At 27.4% G+C, this 14,522-nt stretch overlaps 1 protein-coding gene across 3 annotated transcripts; it reads right to left on the reverse strand.

Moving 5' to 3' along the window:
• Positions 1 to 2,458: 2,458 nt before the first annotated feature.
• On the reverse strand, positions 2,459 to 10,009 carry LOC112693380. Of its 3 annotated transcripts, none has more exons than XM_025568418.1 (9): positions 9,810 to 10,009; positions 6,290 to 7,032; positions 5,141 to 5,501; positions 4,706 to 4,807; positions 4,286 to 4,423; positions 3,680 to 3,763; positions 3,460 to 3,616; positions 2,981 to 3,069; positions 2,459 to 2,607 (listed from the first exon to the last, which is right to left on the reverse strand). In XM_025568418.1, exons 2-9 carry the CDS (start codon positions 6,830 to 6,832, stop codon positions 2,600 to 2,602), a joined length of 1,482 nt encoding a protein of 493 aa, XP_025424203.1. In that variant the 5' UTR covers positions 6,833 to 7,032; positions 9,810 to 10,009; the 3' UTR covers positions 2,459 to 2,599. The 3 variants fall into 3 exon arrangements, with proteins under 3 accessions (XP_025424203.1, XP_025424202.1, XP_025424200.1); XM_025568417.1 differs by having other exon boundaries at positions 9,775 to 10,009; XM_025568415.1 differs by having other exon boundaries at positions 9,757 to 10,009.
• Between the last annotated feature and the right edge of the window lie 4,513 nt (positions 10,010 to 14,522).

The raw sequence follows: 14,522 nt of genomic DNA on the forward strand, positions 1-14,522 counted from the left end.
AATGATTCACTTTAAAAAAATTGGAAATGTATATCTGACATATAATCCATTCCTTAAATAGGGATTCAGGGGGGGGAAGATCGCCCCTTCACCCCCTAAAATACGCCCCTGGTACAAGGATATCTTAAAAAATTACTTATTTCTATTCGTACTTTTGAGAAGTCGAAAGGAATTCGTAATAAAATACTAGATACTGATGAATTTAAAAAAATAAAATAAAATAGCATTGTTGATTCACACTTACTTATATTAGTAATTTTAGCAAGAATCGGACATTCAGACTTTGTGTCTAATTAAAAGTATATATTTAAATTTACACTATAATTGTAGTCATAAATCTATATCACTATCAAAATACATATCTAAAGTGTATATTATTTATATGGACTACAAAAATATCTAAAAATTAGTATTTGCAGTTTTCATTTATTTTTGATTTTTATTATTTTAAATTTTAAATTTTTCGAAACTATAAATGACCGATGAAATTCCTCAAGGTAAAATAATTACTACCGTTTACAAAATGAATAATGTAGTTTTTAATTATAAATATTTTTTAACCTTAAATTAATATTTTCCAATTGTAGATCTTATTACAAATTAAAAAGGTAAAAGGTGAAGCGTAAGGAGTGGACAGTTGATACCAAACAGGCTGTGGACAAAAAGAAAGTGGTTTATTTTTTGATTTTCAAGCAAAATAATGTTCAATCTTTTTTTAATTATTCTTTTATTTTAAAGATGATGAAATTAATCAATGATATCTTGGAATCTTTGATCAAATATAATTTGACGTCTTAGTAGTTATGTGATTAATAAATTATAGGGATAAGGATTATTCCATTTAACAGTATAAAATTAAACGATTGTCACTTTAATTTATATCAGTGGTGAACAATTTTTTTTAAGAAGAACCATAAAAAAAATCACTTATCTTTATTTAGCTATTCTATAAAAATGTAATTATTTTTTTATTGATTTCGAAAAACACGATACTCACAGTCAATTTTCCGGTTTTTTTTTTTTTTTTAAACATTATGAATTGCACACCATACTATTGTATGGTGTGCAATTCATAATATAATTATAAAATAATAAATAAATATATATAAATATATAAATGAATATAATATAATATAAATATAAATTCAATAACAAGAAATGATTAATTTTTTATTGGCTAATAATGATGGATAATGAAGTGTTTCTGCAAAACGATGAATACAATGTTATGAACCATAAAATAATAAAGTGTTAGTAATAATTAATTATGCCAAACTATATCTGCAGTCTTAATTGATAATAATTGATATAATGATGTATCGTATATAATGATATATAGACCATATATCAATATAGCAATATTACCATTGATAATAAATGTGGATAGGACATTTTGCCTTATCATTCGGTCTTTTATTTCTATTTATTTTAAGGTTATATGGGGTCCACAGATGTTACAATCTGATAATATTATTTTCTGAGATTCTAACATAACCTTAACAAGTACCCCAGTCTAGAGTGAGAACCACAATACTTAATGATTTCTCTCTCTGACAAAAAATACCGTGACCCCGTACGTTGTCGTCATTGATATGCCCCATCCATACATCCATACATCAATGAGTATTCAATTTTAATAACATGGATTTATGAGTATGTTATCAACAAATAAAATAACAATCAAATTAAATTAATTAAACATGAATTAAATTGTGAAATCATAATAACAGTTTTTTTGAGTTATAAAACCAGACAAATACTTTAATATTTTTTCATACATTTGCGTAATCAAAAGAATCTTTTTTAAAAATTGTGGGCCGAGTGTATATTGTGAATGAATATTTTTTGTTACAAAGGAAAAAACTCGTAATAATGTTAATAATTTTTATTAAATGCAAAATCAACTTTTTTATCATAATTTATTCGAATGAGCAATGATTTACCTACATATAAACTTAAAAGTCATGTTTCATATGATCTACGGCAATTAAAAAAATGTGTAATGAATTTGTACATAAAAATATAATACCCATAATATACATTCATTTATATGATAAATAATTCAAATTATTGCTATACAACATCTTGTTTATATTACATACTACATATAGTATCAATTAGTAATAGATTAGGCTTCAAAAATATTTTAGTTTAAAAAATATTAATTGTGAAAATAAATAGTAATCAAGTAAAAGAGTAAATACATATCTACAAGAGTAATTACGCTAAAAATAAACTTGTAAAATAATCAACATACGTTTTAAGCTACTTTATATGTATTATATAATAGGCAAGGTTAAGAATCAGTTGAAAAATCAATATTAAATGAAAACAAAATAGTATTTGGTCAAATAAGTTATTATTAATTTTTATCAGTAATATAATGTAACATAATTTTTCTTAATAATAAATTAAAATATATGTTAAACATATATACTAAGTCTAAACTTGAACATTTACAATTAAAAACTTGTAACTAATTATTACTACTCGTATAATACTATATTAATATTAAAATAGTCTGATAATCATACAAACCAAGTTCAATTTTATTTTTCTGAAAATGTCTTAGGTTCGAAATGTTCTTGTATGTAAGTTCTTATAAATCTAAAAAAAATATATAATCAATTGATAAATATTAATTTTAATAATATATAATATATATATATTCACGATTTTATTCAGAATATAAAAGTAATAACATTGGTTTTTATATAAAAAAATAAAAATATACAATTTAAACAAAACCTCTTTTTAGTATTCACAATAATATATTACAATCGTTCTAGTTAATATTAAAATAAAAAAATGAATAAACGTCCAATATGAAAAGTAGAAGATATTTTTTTTAAAATTACCATAGATATGTTCTTAAACAAAAGAACACGCAAAAATTGATTGAAAATATGAGTAATAAGTTATAAGAATAACCTTGTTTTATATTATGGGTGACGTAAAATTAATAATTCCAATTAAGCACCTTTCATTTCCTCGCCTTTATTGTTATCATCAAGTTGAACAGCTTTGTAGTTGTGTTTTTGTGATTTTTTACTTTCTTTGTACAGCCATCTATTTTTCAAATAAAAAAATTCACGATAATATATATATTATGTACGTTGCATAAACGTAAATGATTTAAGATATTTTACAATGAAACCAAAATACACAACGTTTATTTTTATTGTATAATTATTGTGTCTTTTTCCTAAGTTATACTACTATATGTTTATAAGACTATAATTACATTTTTCAAGATTTAAATTTTATTGTGAATTTGTAGATTCGGATGTTAGAATAATTATTCTCGATAAATTCTATCGATTTATAATTTATAAAATTATATACATATCAATAAGTTTTTCACGAATAAGATTTTTTTCAATGTTTAAATGACACAAAAAGTGATGGTAACTTTTTAGTTAAAATTGTTGTGTACTGTTTGAACATATTGTTACTTACAAATATATCACTGTAGCCGGCACAGCCAAAGTTGAGCCGATTAAACTGTAAGCTCCGGGTAGTATGTGTAAGGTATTTTTGTAAACTGCACTGTACAGTGGTCCAAAGAAAATAGGAACGAGTGATTCGACGATACTGTAAATAGCCGTCACTTGTCCTAATATTTGAAATTAAATAAAAGTTAGAGCAAGTCACATCAATAAATAATCGTGATTCATACCCAATTCATTAGGTTCGACTATTTTCGACATTATTGACCTGGCCGTTATGAAAACCGTGCCTCCCATAATGTCGACTAATGGTCCTGAAATAAAAATGATTTGTTAGTCGAAAACATTTAAAATAGATCTTCAGAAAAATTCTGTATAACTGTTACAGCATCTTAATTTTGAACTATTTAGTAAAATCATAGATCTCGAAAACTATTTAGTGCAGAATCAAAATTACTAAATATAGTGTTCATATGTTTTAAAAATTTCTCAATAGTTCTTTCAAAAAAATACTTAATTTAAACTGTTGTCACATCCAATGGTATATACAAGAATGGGACATGGGGGTCAGATATCCCTAGAACTTTTTTAAACGTTATTAAATAATGTTCTTAGTGTGAGGACAAATAATGATTTGTTTGTAAATGATCCGCCCCCCCCATACAAAAATTATGTAGGTATACACCACTGGTTACAATATCTATAAACCAATTCCTAATTGACTTATAATAGTATTTACACAATATATAAACTATTGTAATTATATGATATTTAATTTACTTTTTATCTAGTTTTTCCCAATATTATAATTTAGTTTATACGAAATAGGTACACACCCAAACAAAATATCCATTTATCCGTTGCAAAAGCATAACAAATGCCAGAAGCAATTTTTCCGACACAAGCCATCACTCCAATTATGCTATCGTCAATTTTGAGTATGTGACTGAATAGGCCTATACAAATTGCTGTTCCTGTAAAACATTAATATAAATTTATGATTATTATGGAATAATATTAGTAGGTATTTTATACGATTATTTGATAAAATGTGTTAATTGTTACGTGGGCTTAATTTACATTAATTACGGGTTTAACTGTTGTACGGAAGATTCAGTTTTAGGAACGTAAATTGAAATAATTTTAAGTTTAATGGTTCCAAATATGAAGAGTATTTTTAAATGTATTGTTAACGTTAAGTTTTTTTAACCATTTGTCTATTAGAAAATTAATGCTATGTAAAACTATGTAATTACCTGTCACGCTAGTGATCATAGTGTACGTTGAGTAAAAACTGAAAGCCACCTCATCCCAGTTGAAACGGAGTCGCGTGTTCAAATACGACACTGTTAGATCACCTGAAAAAAAAAAAAAAAAATTATTTAAGTTATTTTAAAATGTACGTATAATATGTATTACATTTTCAGAAGCCTAAATTTTCATTTGATTCTAAACATGAATAATTAATCAAAATTGCTTGAAAACTTTTAAGCATATTTTTTTAAACAATCTGTAATCCTTCGCATTGTGCTCAAGGGAGCATACTATTCACATACAAACCTCAGCCGTTTGTAATAATCACTTATGGTTGCGATTTAATGTTTCTCGACTCAAGTTAATTACAACAAAATAATCAATATTGTGTCAGAAGAATTTCAGTTTAAACACTTAATAACGTTTTGTGCTCATACCATTCACCGGTCCTATGATTAAAAATGCGATCCACATCAACATGATGATTTTGAGTTTCCGGTTGTGTGGACCGTCTTTGAACGTGACTTTAAAAGCATCTTTAATATGTTTTGCATTGAAAAAACCATTAAATATGCCGTCGCTCTTCACCGGTGCTGCATTACCAAATTGGTTCGGTGGCACTTCTTTGATGAATATCAGACCGTACAGTAGACCGAGCGCATAAAGTGCCGCTGACGTGGTGTACACACCGTAGAAACCTATTTCCCGAAATGTGATGCCGGATAACGCTGTACCAATCGCCATACCTACGGTGGACAGCAAGTTGACTATACCGATCCGTAGGGTTTTCATTTCCTCCTAAAAATATATCATACATTTAAATTTTAAAAATTATTTTATTATTAAACACATACATAAAGTACATATTGGTTACTACTGTTATCATATGCATGCTTATGTACCGCGGTATTTAACAGGCTTTAATATGCATACGACTAGGATAAAAGAGTTTTTATTATTTCATCACATTAGTACTTGTAACAATTTTTTTTCAAATTTACTAATTGATCGAGATACGTATAATGCGTATTATGAAAACCATGAACGTTTGAAGAAAAAGCAAATCGAAATCATTACGGTAGACATTTTATAGTTTTTTTTTAATCAATTTTAATGCTTTCCAATATTTGCCAAAAAGTTCTTCGTAAGCCAGTGCGAACACAAAGTTCTTTTTTTAAATCGCAATTTTACAAGTTTTTCCTTTTTGTTTCACTCTTCAACTCCGGACGTTCGGGATATCGAGGTATAAAATGACGTATGATCAATGCGTTAAACATTAAATGACTTCAACGGTGTAGCACAAGTTGGCATTATATGTTATGTAAGCAATGACTTAAGAAAACCATGCAATAACGTTTGTTGTAACTCTTGTAAGAATCCTAATAATTTTTCAATATCGAACTTGTAAAGGTATTGCTACGATAGCCTCATAAAAGATAGCATTAAAAACTTCAATGCGACGGAACGGGGGATCCGACCCGCAGTGTCCAACCGACCGACGTTTATCGTAAGTTTTCACCACGCACTGTGCTTAACTTCAGGTCGGTCAACGCCCCCCCCTCCCCGTAATCGCAGCCAAGACTTACCTTAGATACGTCCGAGATGTAGCTGAACATGGCATTGAACAGCACCATCCTGCCGCCAGCCAGGGCCGTGGGCACCGCATCCGCGATGCCTACCATCTCCATGGGCAGCTCGTAAAAGTAATAGACGCACACCAGCAGGCCGGCCACGTGGACCAGTTCGCTGGCCACGGGCATCAGCATGCACGGCACGCGCCTCCGGTTCCGGTCGCTCCACGAGCCCATCAGTATGGCCAGCACGCACGGCACGCTGCTCTGGATGATCATCTGCCATATGAACATCTGGGTGACCAGCTGTTGCGTGGCCACCTCACCGTCGTGCTGAGCTGCGGATGCGCTGGATGGGTCGTCCTCCAGCACGGTGCATGTGGCGTTATCCAGGCGCAGGTTCACGCGGCATGCCTTCCGTAGGCTCAGGTTTTGCGTGGGCAACAGCATCAGTGTGCGTGACATGATGTAAAAGCACACAAACGGTTCCACGTGCACGCCGGCCACCACGCGTTTTGTCCACGACCACGGGCCGCCACCATCGGTGTCCGTAGCCATCTGTCGGTGTTCCTAGACACCGATCGCGCAGTGGTTTTCCGCGCGCTCGCCTCCCTGAAACGGTATTTGCGAAACGCCGTGGCCGCTGTCTCTGGTCGACTTGGTCCCTCCGCGGAAGCGCGTCCGGTCGACGACGGAAACGATGAAAAGCTTATGTTAAATACGACCTTACACGCTCATCTCCCGTCTACGACACCCGTCTGAAATACGTTTGATATTTATTCGTTCGATTTATTACGAACAGTTTTGCTGGGCCGCACACTAGGGAGGGGGCTAAGTTTATTATGGGGGCTGCAATTATTTTTACTGATCCTGCAGTGTTACGAATCATTATTTATTCTAATAATTTTGTCGCCTGATAGATTTGTTGGTAATCGAATGAATAGAATTATACAAAAATAATATATGTTATGGTCAAAGTGTTGAATGGGCATTATAGTAAATTGTCCGAGTAATACACGGATACCAAATAACTAGGGCAATTGCAATAAAGAGAAATAATATCATTTTTGTTTACTTTACTATTCGTATACAAACTTTGTATTTATATTTACAGCCTAAACTATCGTGGCATTAGGATTCATATATTTTTTCTGCAGCCACAATTCCACATTTATTTTATTTAAATTGTTGTTTGCTATAATTGCACCCAACATACCCTTCTCTATTAAGATTTGAAAATGTTTCAGCCATTTCTTTCAATGATATTGGAAATGTTTTTGGCATCATTCAAATCTGAAAAAAAGCGATTCTGCATATTTCAAATTAATTTCTCGAGTAAACTTTCAGTGGTAGATATCAAGTTCATAAGAATTGTTTTTTACTAAAAGAAATATATTTTGTTTTCTTCATCAACAGGTTTTTGATTAGTATCGACATTTTAAATAAATATTTTTTATTCCCATCTTTAAAATGTGGTTTAACATTAGTATGTTCAGAGTTTGGGAGAATTTCGATATCTTCAAAATATTTGGGTGTACTTATTTATTCTACTATGTAATTTATTTATGTACTTTCTGGTACAGAAGTAAATTTAAATCTACATTTTAATCACGTGCCAAATACGGCTCAATGAGAAGAACACATTTTTATTCCGTGAACATGTAGAATGTTTTGTAACAGACTGTTTTATGTAAATGATTTTTCTTGTTAAATTTACGCTATTGCTTATATAATTGTTGATGAGATCCATTAAAAAAAACGAACAATCTATATTGCCCACACACAATTGGGCACTGTACATTATACCGAGACTTATTGCTTTACGACCACCGAGTTAGGTTATCTATTAGATTGAATTTAACAAATTTATAAAATTGATTCAGCTTTGCCTGAGTTTAATTAGCGTTATGTAATGCGCATAATTGGCATTATGCATTACACGGTAATACCCAAATAATACACTTTGACCGTTACATAAAATATTATTTCAATGTATCTATACGATTGTATTATTGGACAGTATTAATCATTTTATCAGATTTTTGTTAAAAAAATAGTTATTTAAAGAACCAAAGTTACTAAGAATTATAACTTAGGTTATGTTACTACCGGACAAATTCCAAAACTATTTGACGATAGTTGTGACGACGAAGTATTTCAATAATTCTCAGTAGACTAGGTAAAGTAAAATTATGCACCACCCACCACCCGAAAAAACTTTACTCCGTAATTGGATCTACTCATCAGACAAGTACAATAATTACAATATGTTGATTATGAACCTTAAAACGTGTTTAATAGAAAAATAATCAAAACGTGAGTAATAGCTATATATTATGATCAAAGAATAAAAAAGTTACCCAGGTGTGCATTTTTTCTTTTATAGAGTACACGTATAAGACACAATATACTTGAGACAAATGTAATTATCTAACATGCATAAAGTTAAATGATACGGTAGACTAGCTATAAATAAAATTGATTGCTTATTGTAAATGTATAATAATTATATAGATTGTTACATTATTTTAAAAATAAATAATAATATTTATCATTAACTAATAGTTCGTTTAAAAGTGAATTATACATAAATGGGACAGTACATATGATAAGTCAAGTTTATTTTATTTTACTAACTTATCTTATATTTTGTCGATTATATTTAAAAATCATATTCCACTAAATGTATATAAAATTAAATTTAAATTATAGATAATACGAGTTTCATCACATCTACATGTCACTACAGTTATACAATTAGTATTATTTTAGAGTTTCTTAAATTTGATTATTGATTTTATTATCATTAAGCCCATAGTTCATATGTACATAAATATTCTTTTATCATAATATAATAAGAATATATGTATATGAATAAGCTTCGTTCATAGTTTGTACGGTGGATGCACAAAAACAATGTAGACTGCAGTTGTTTATAATGCTGTACTAAAGTAAAAAATAATCATATTAATAAATATAAACCAATAATATAATGTTTTATCAACTATTTAGCTAAATTAATAATTAGAAATCTAATTAGTTTATATTATTTTTTATTTAAGATCTAAAATTATAATTTTGAATTCAAAAAATCATTGTACTTGAATCATTTAATTTGTTGTTTAAAAATTATTATAAATCTATTGATTGATATATATATATATAATGAAATTTGAGATTAAAAAAGTATAAATTGTACAATAGGTTTGTATTTATCAAAATTAAAATTGTTTTAATATATTTGATTTTCATTATAACATTTAAATGAACTTCATTATTCATGGCAGTTTAAACAATTATAGCAATACAAATGTTAAATACACTGTTATAAATTATGACTTCGAAAAATTTTCGTGTAAAATCAATAACTCGTATTGTCATATGAATTTAACGAATAATATTTAACGAAGGTTTTAGACCAAAAGAAAAATACATTTATTTAACAACATTAAAAACAAATATTAATAATAATAACAACTAACCAAAATCCAGTTTATTACTTGTCAAAAATACTCGTTGAACGACTATAATTCACCTTTGCATTAAATATTTTGTACTTTTCGCATAATACTTTTTCATCTCAAAAAGTGTAGTAAATTTGAACGCGTGCGATGTGTTCCGGGGAAACACTTTAAACGACACGGTATATTAAAACTGTAATGATCAGTAAACCATTTCGCGCCTGATATATAGGAGCAACTGATATATAGGACTGAACACGTCGATACCGGTAAACATTCCATACTAGTGTAAGAATGATGATATAATGATGTGACTGACAACACGATTCCCTCTACAGTCATTTAGTGTAAATGATCCGTTAACATATATATATATATATATATATAGATTAAACTCTTGTTTTCAAGTCTTCGCTATTTCTAAAAACATCTATTTTTTTTTAATATTTATATATTAAATTAATAGAATTAATGTTACAGATTTTTTTGCCCTAAGTTTGTAAAAAACCCTTGCACAAAATAAACTACATATTTTTTAACAACTAATAGGACTGCACGACACTTTTAATAGCATAATAGAAAAAGTTTTAATTAGAAATACACTCACTATAATATTACTATTATATTATCGATTCAACTAAAGTATTTATTTATTTATTTTTTTTTTTAATTAATCAAATATAATAAATAAATAAATACAATGAACAATAATAATAATAATAATAAAAATATTAATCATGCATAAGTGATTGAGTTGAAAATCTTCTTGAATGAATTAAGTGTTTGACAGAAGTCAAACAGTAGTAGTAGTAGTCAGTAGCATTGTATAAATAATAGAAATTGAATTTTTGCATTTAAATTTGAATACAGTTAATTAAATAACATAATGTCACTTGTTGATAATACTAAAAGGCATTTGAAAACGATTGATATTTAACTAAACTGTTATTTTAATGTATATGTTCAAAATATTAAATATAATTGGTGTTTTTTCATGCTAATAATGATTTTGTTAAACAAAGTTACTAGAAAATTAACTTTCGTTGATTTTTTGAAAAGTCGTATCGGGCTTCCAATGTATAATATACTTGTATATTATATTATGTACTATATAATGATAAATTAAATCTTATCTATGGTTTATTTATTGACAAATATGTTGGTGATAATTTAATGTAGTCTAAATATAATTACATTGTTTTTAAAAACAACATAAAATTGTACATTTTTATGGTTTTATTTTACATTATTAAGGTTTTATACGGTTTTACATATGTTTAACGAAAAATTAAAAGACAAATGTAATATGTTAATGCAATTAAAAAGCATCTCATTTTGAACTTCTGCAGAATATAGATTTTTAATTTATAATTGAGATTTTTTAGTAAATATATATTTTTAAGGAAATAAGAAATAATGATTATTCATAAAAATCAGTATATTTATCAGTTTTAACATCATCTAAGAAACTATTGAATAACAACTATTGTTAACAAATTATTGTCTACCACTTAAAATGTTCACTCTTGGTGAGATTAAGAATAAAAAACAACCATAGCCTATAAGTTACAATATAAAAAATACATACAATATTGGTCTAACCTATTATTAAAAAAAAAATGTTTAATCTAAAATTTAGTTATTTAATTATTAATCAATAATGTAATATTAAAAAAATAAACATTTAGTTTGTTAGCCAATTATTTTTGATTATTTATAAAGTATTTTTAAATTATCAATGAATTAATATGTCAGATATCCAAATTATCTGTTTTTGCTATCCCTTGTAACTCCTAGAAAGCGTATAAAACGAATACCATAACTTGACCTATTAGCTGATTAATTTCCATTATTTTACGTCATAAAGTTTTTCGTGGATGGCTCCTTCTCATATGCCTGTAGCTTTAAAGTGAAACAGAAATAATTAAATATCTTATTTATTTATCAATTTGTTGTATTAACTAATTATAAAAAATGATCTCTTGTACTTATTATGAAAATATTTTAACAGATTTTTTAATTGAAAAAAAAATTCAAACAAAATTGTGATCTATTTAACTTCACGAATTACGTTGTATACATTATTTAACTTTTATAAAACTACTAATTTATTTATTTTCTTTATTTAAATATTATACGGGTTAGGATCCAATTACATAAATTAAATTTAAATAGCATTCGAAAATATTATTAAATAATAACAGAAATAAATTTAAATTTAAATACAACTGTAATATGCCACATATTACCAATTAAAAAAATAAAATGTAATGCATAGAAATCAAACGATATGTAATATGCCAGATACGAAATAATAATGTACATGGGAAGACGCATTTGTAGCTTTCACTTAATTAAAAGATTAGTGTAAATTCGTATTAATTAGTTTAAATTTGTGGCGCTTTATATAATTAAAAGATTAATATAAATTCGCAGAAAACCATAGTTATTGTTTCATTTATACGCAATTATGTTAGCAGTTAATGATTTATATTAATTAATATAAACTAATGTATGTATATATATATGTGTACATGTAAATGAGTATGTATAAGTATATTACACGTTAAAACAATCAAACAATCGAACGACGGATGCATGGACATGACACATCACAGGCCATCCTCCAACATATAAAAGGGCTCTGTATTAACACCGATTTCAGACGTGTCCAGTCATTTAGTATGAACAGGGTGCTTACGATTGTCATTTTCATATTACTACTGTCTTTGCTGATTTTTGTTAAATAGACGTATCAAGATATATGTAATGCTTGGATAGGGGGAACGTGATTTTTATAAGAGTAGAAAGAAATAGAGGAAAACGGATCAATATTATAATTATTTACAGAGTTCATGATTCTTAAAAGTGGTGTATTAGTTGCATAATTTATAGTTTCAGATTTTATATTTTATAATGTTCATTTCTTATACATAAAATTATTGATTTTGAAGGTGTAGGGTTCATAAACATAAAAATATTACATAAACATCGTCCACATAATAATATATTGTAAGTATAGTATACCAAGTAGCATCATGTTGTCACCCATGGCTTATGAGTGGGATGATGAAGGTCACCAGTGTCTCTTTTGATTCCTCTTGTTTTTTAGTCTACAATTTTCATCACTAACGTTCACTGATCGAGTTAATCGTGGTACAATATTTTTTTTTTTTTCATGTAATCAGCATTCAGTGACTATTCCTTGCGAATCCCATGTGAATTGTCAACTTGATCAGGATACTCGTCTTCAAGATCGGAAAACCATAAGCCATCTAAGCCGGTAGTTATTATTCTTAAATATATACAGCAGTTTAAACGAGTGGAATACTATGACAGAGGATATTTCTCAAAGTCTTAGAGAAATACTTCGGCCAACTAAACTTCAAATACTTGAACACTTATAGCTTACATTCATTAAATTAACTATAGATAATTGGTTTTTATCAACGATAAAATTTGGAAAAACGTTCTTCTTTAAAAAACGAATTAATAAAAATATTTTATTGCCATTAAAAAATTACAAACTTAAAAATTAGGTACTAACAATAAAAAAATAAAAATATAACTATTTCGCTAAATCATATAATGATTTTAAAATGTAAAACTATAACTGTATTGCACAGTAAATGACCATGAAAATTGGTGTATGAGATTTTGAGTTAAATGAGGAATGTATTTGTTTTCACATGATTGGGGTTGTCAGATTTTGAAACTCCTAAACCGGGACTTCATATTAAATAACCCTTTTTTTTTTGATTTAATGTTCATATGGAAACAGAAATAAGTATAAAATTTTGTTATTTAAATATTTATTAGCTAATACAAAAAAAAATAAAATACATTATTATTGTATATAACCATGCCAATTATTTTAGATAGCCATAAAATAATTATATAATGAATAATACTCTTTTACGTTTTATTATTAAATAATACAATATTAATGTTATTTTCTCTCAGCTTCTATTAACCGGGACGAACTGAATGATTGGTCGAGACACGCCTTTGAATCCGGGACTATCCTCAGTATTGCAAAACTGTCTCTTAACCAATGCTCTAGAACCATTATTAATATACCAAAGAAAAATAGTTTGTATATGTTTATATAAATATTTTTTTGAAAGTTTGACTAATACAAATCTGAATTATTTAATGCACTACTTGCATATTAACTGTTCAAAAAATTGCCATTTTATGGGTGATAAATAATAAGTTAATTTAAATTAAAGGACAAACAAAAAAGAAACCGTACCTCATGCTTTTAAAGTAATTTTTGGAAAAAAAAAAACATTAGATCAAAGGAAGATTCGACTACTTTAGTCTAACTTACATTAATTATATACAAAAAAAAAAAAACTATTTAATATAATAAAATATTAAAAATTAAATATTCTAATGCATGTATCTAGATTAACTAGCGTAGATATATAAATTATTATTTTTAGATATAATCATATTTTATTTTATTTGTATTGTTCATAAATTTATATTATTTTATATATTCAACAATTTATTAGTTGTATGGTTGTTATCCTATTAATTTTAATCGTTGTGACTCGTAATATTAACTGAGAACTGATAAAAAGCATTTTAAAGCCATTATATTTTTGAAATATTTTAAAGAAATTCGTGCACTTTTAGGTACTTGAAATTTTTGATTTTTTAAATTTTTTAAATGTATTTATTTGTTAAAGTAGAACATTGAAAAATTGAAAGTAGAACAACCTATATTATTAAGATATTTGGTTGTATTACTATATCGACGAACTTAAAAATATAAACTA

Source organism: Sipha flava, unplaced genomic scaffold (assembly GCF_003268045.1).
Source record: "Sipha flava isolate LNK unplaced genomic scaffold, YSA_version1 85_pilon_pilon, whole genome shotgun sequence".
In the NCBI taxonomy this organism is placed as follows: Eukaryota; Metazoa; Arthropoda; class Insecta; order Hemiptera; family Aphididae; genus Sipha; species Sipha flava.

Excerpts from the sequence above, each read along its gene's own strand:
- LOC112693380 (XM_025568418.1), bottom strand. The coding sequence starts at position 6,832 with ATGGCTACGGACACCGATGGTGGCGGCCCGTGGTCGTGGACAAAACGC. Across the intron at positions 5,502-6,289 it reads ACATCTCGGACGTATCTAAG|GAGGAAATGAAAACCCTACG; the intron begins GTAAGTCTTGGC and ends ATATATTTTTAG. Across the intron at positions 4,808-5,140 it reads AATCATAGGACCGGTGAATG|GTGATCTAACAGTGTCGTAT; the intron begins GTATGAGCACAA and ends TTTTTTTTTCAG.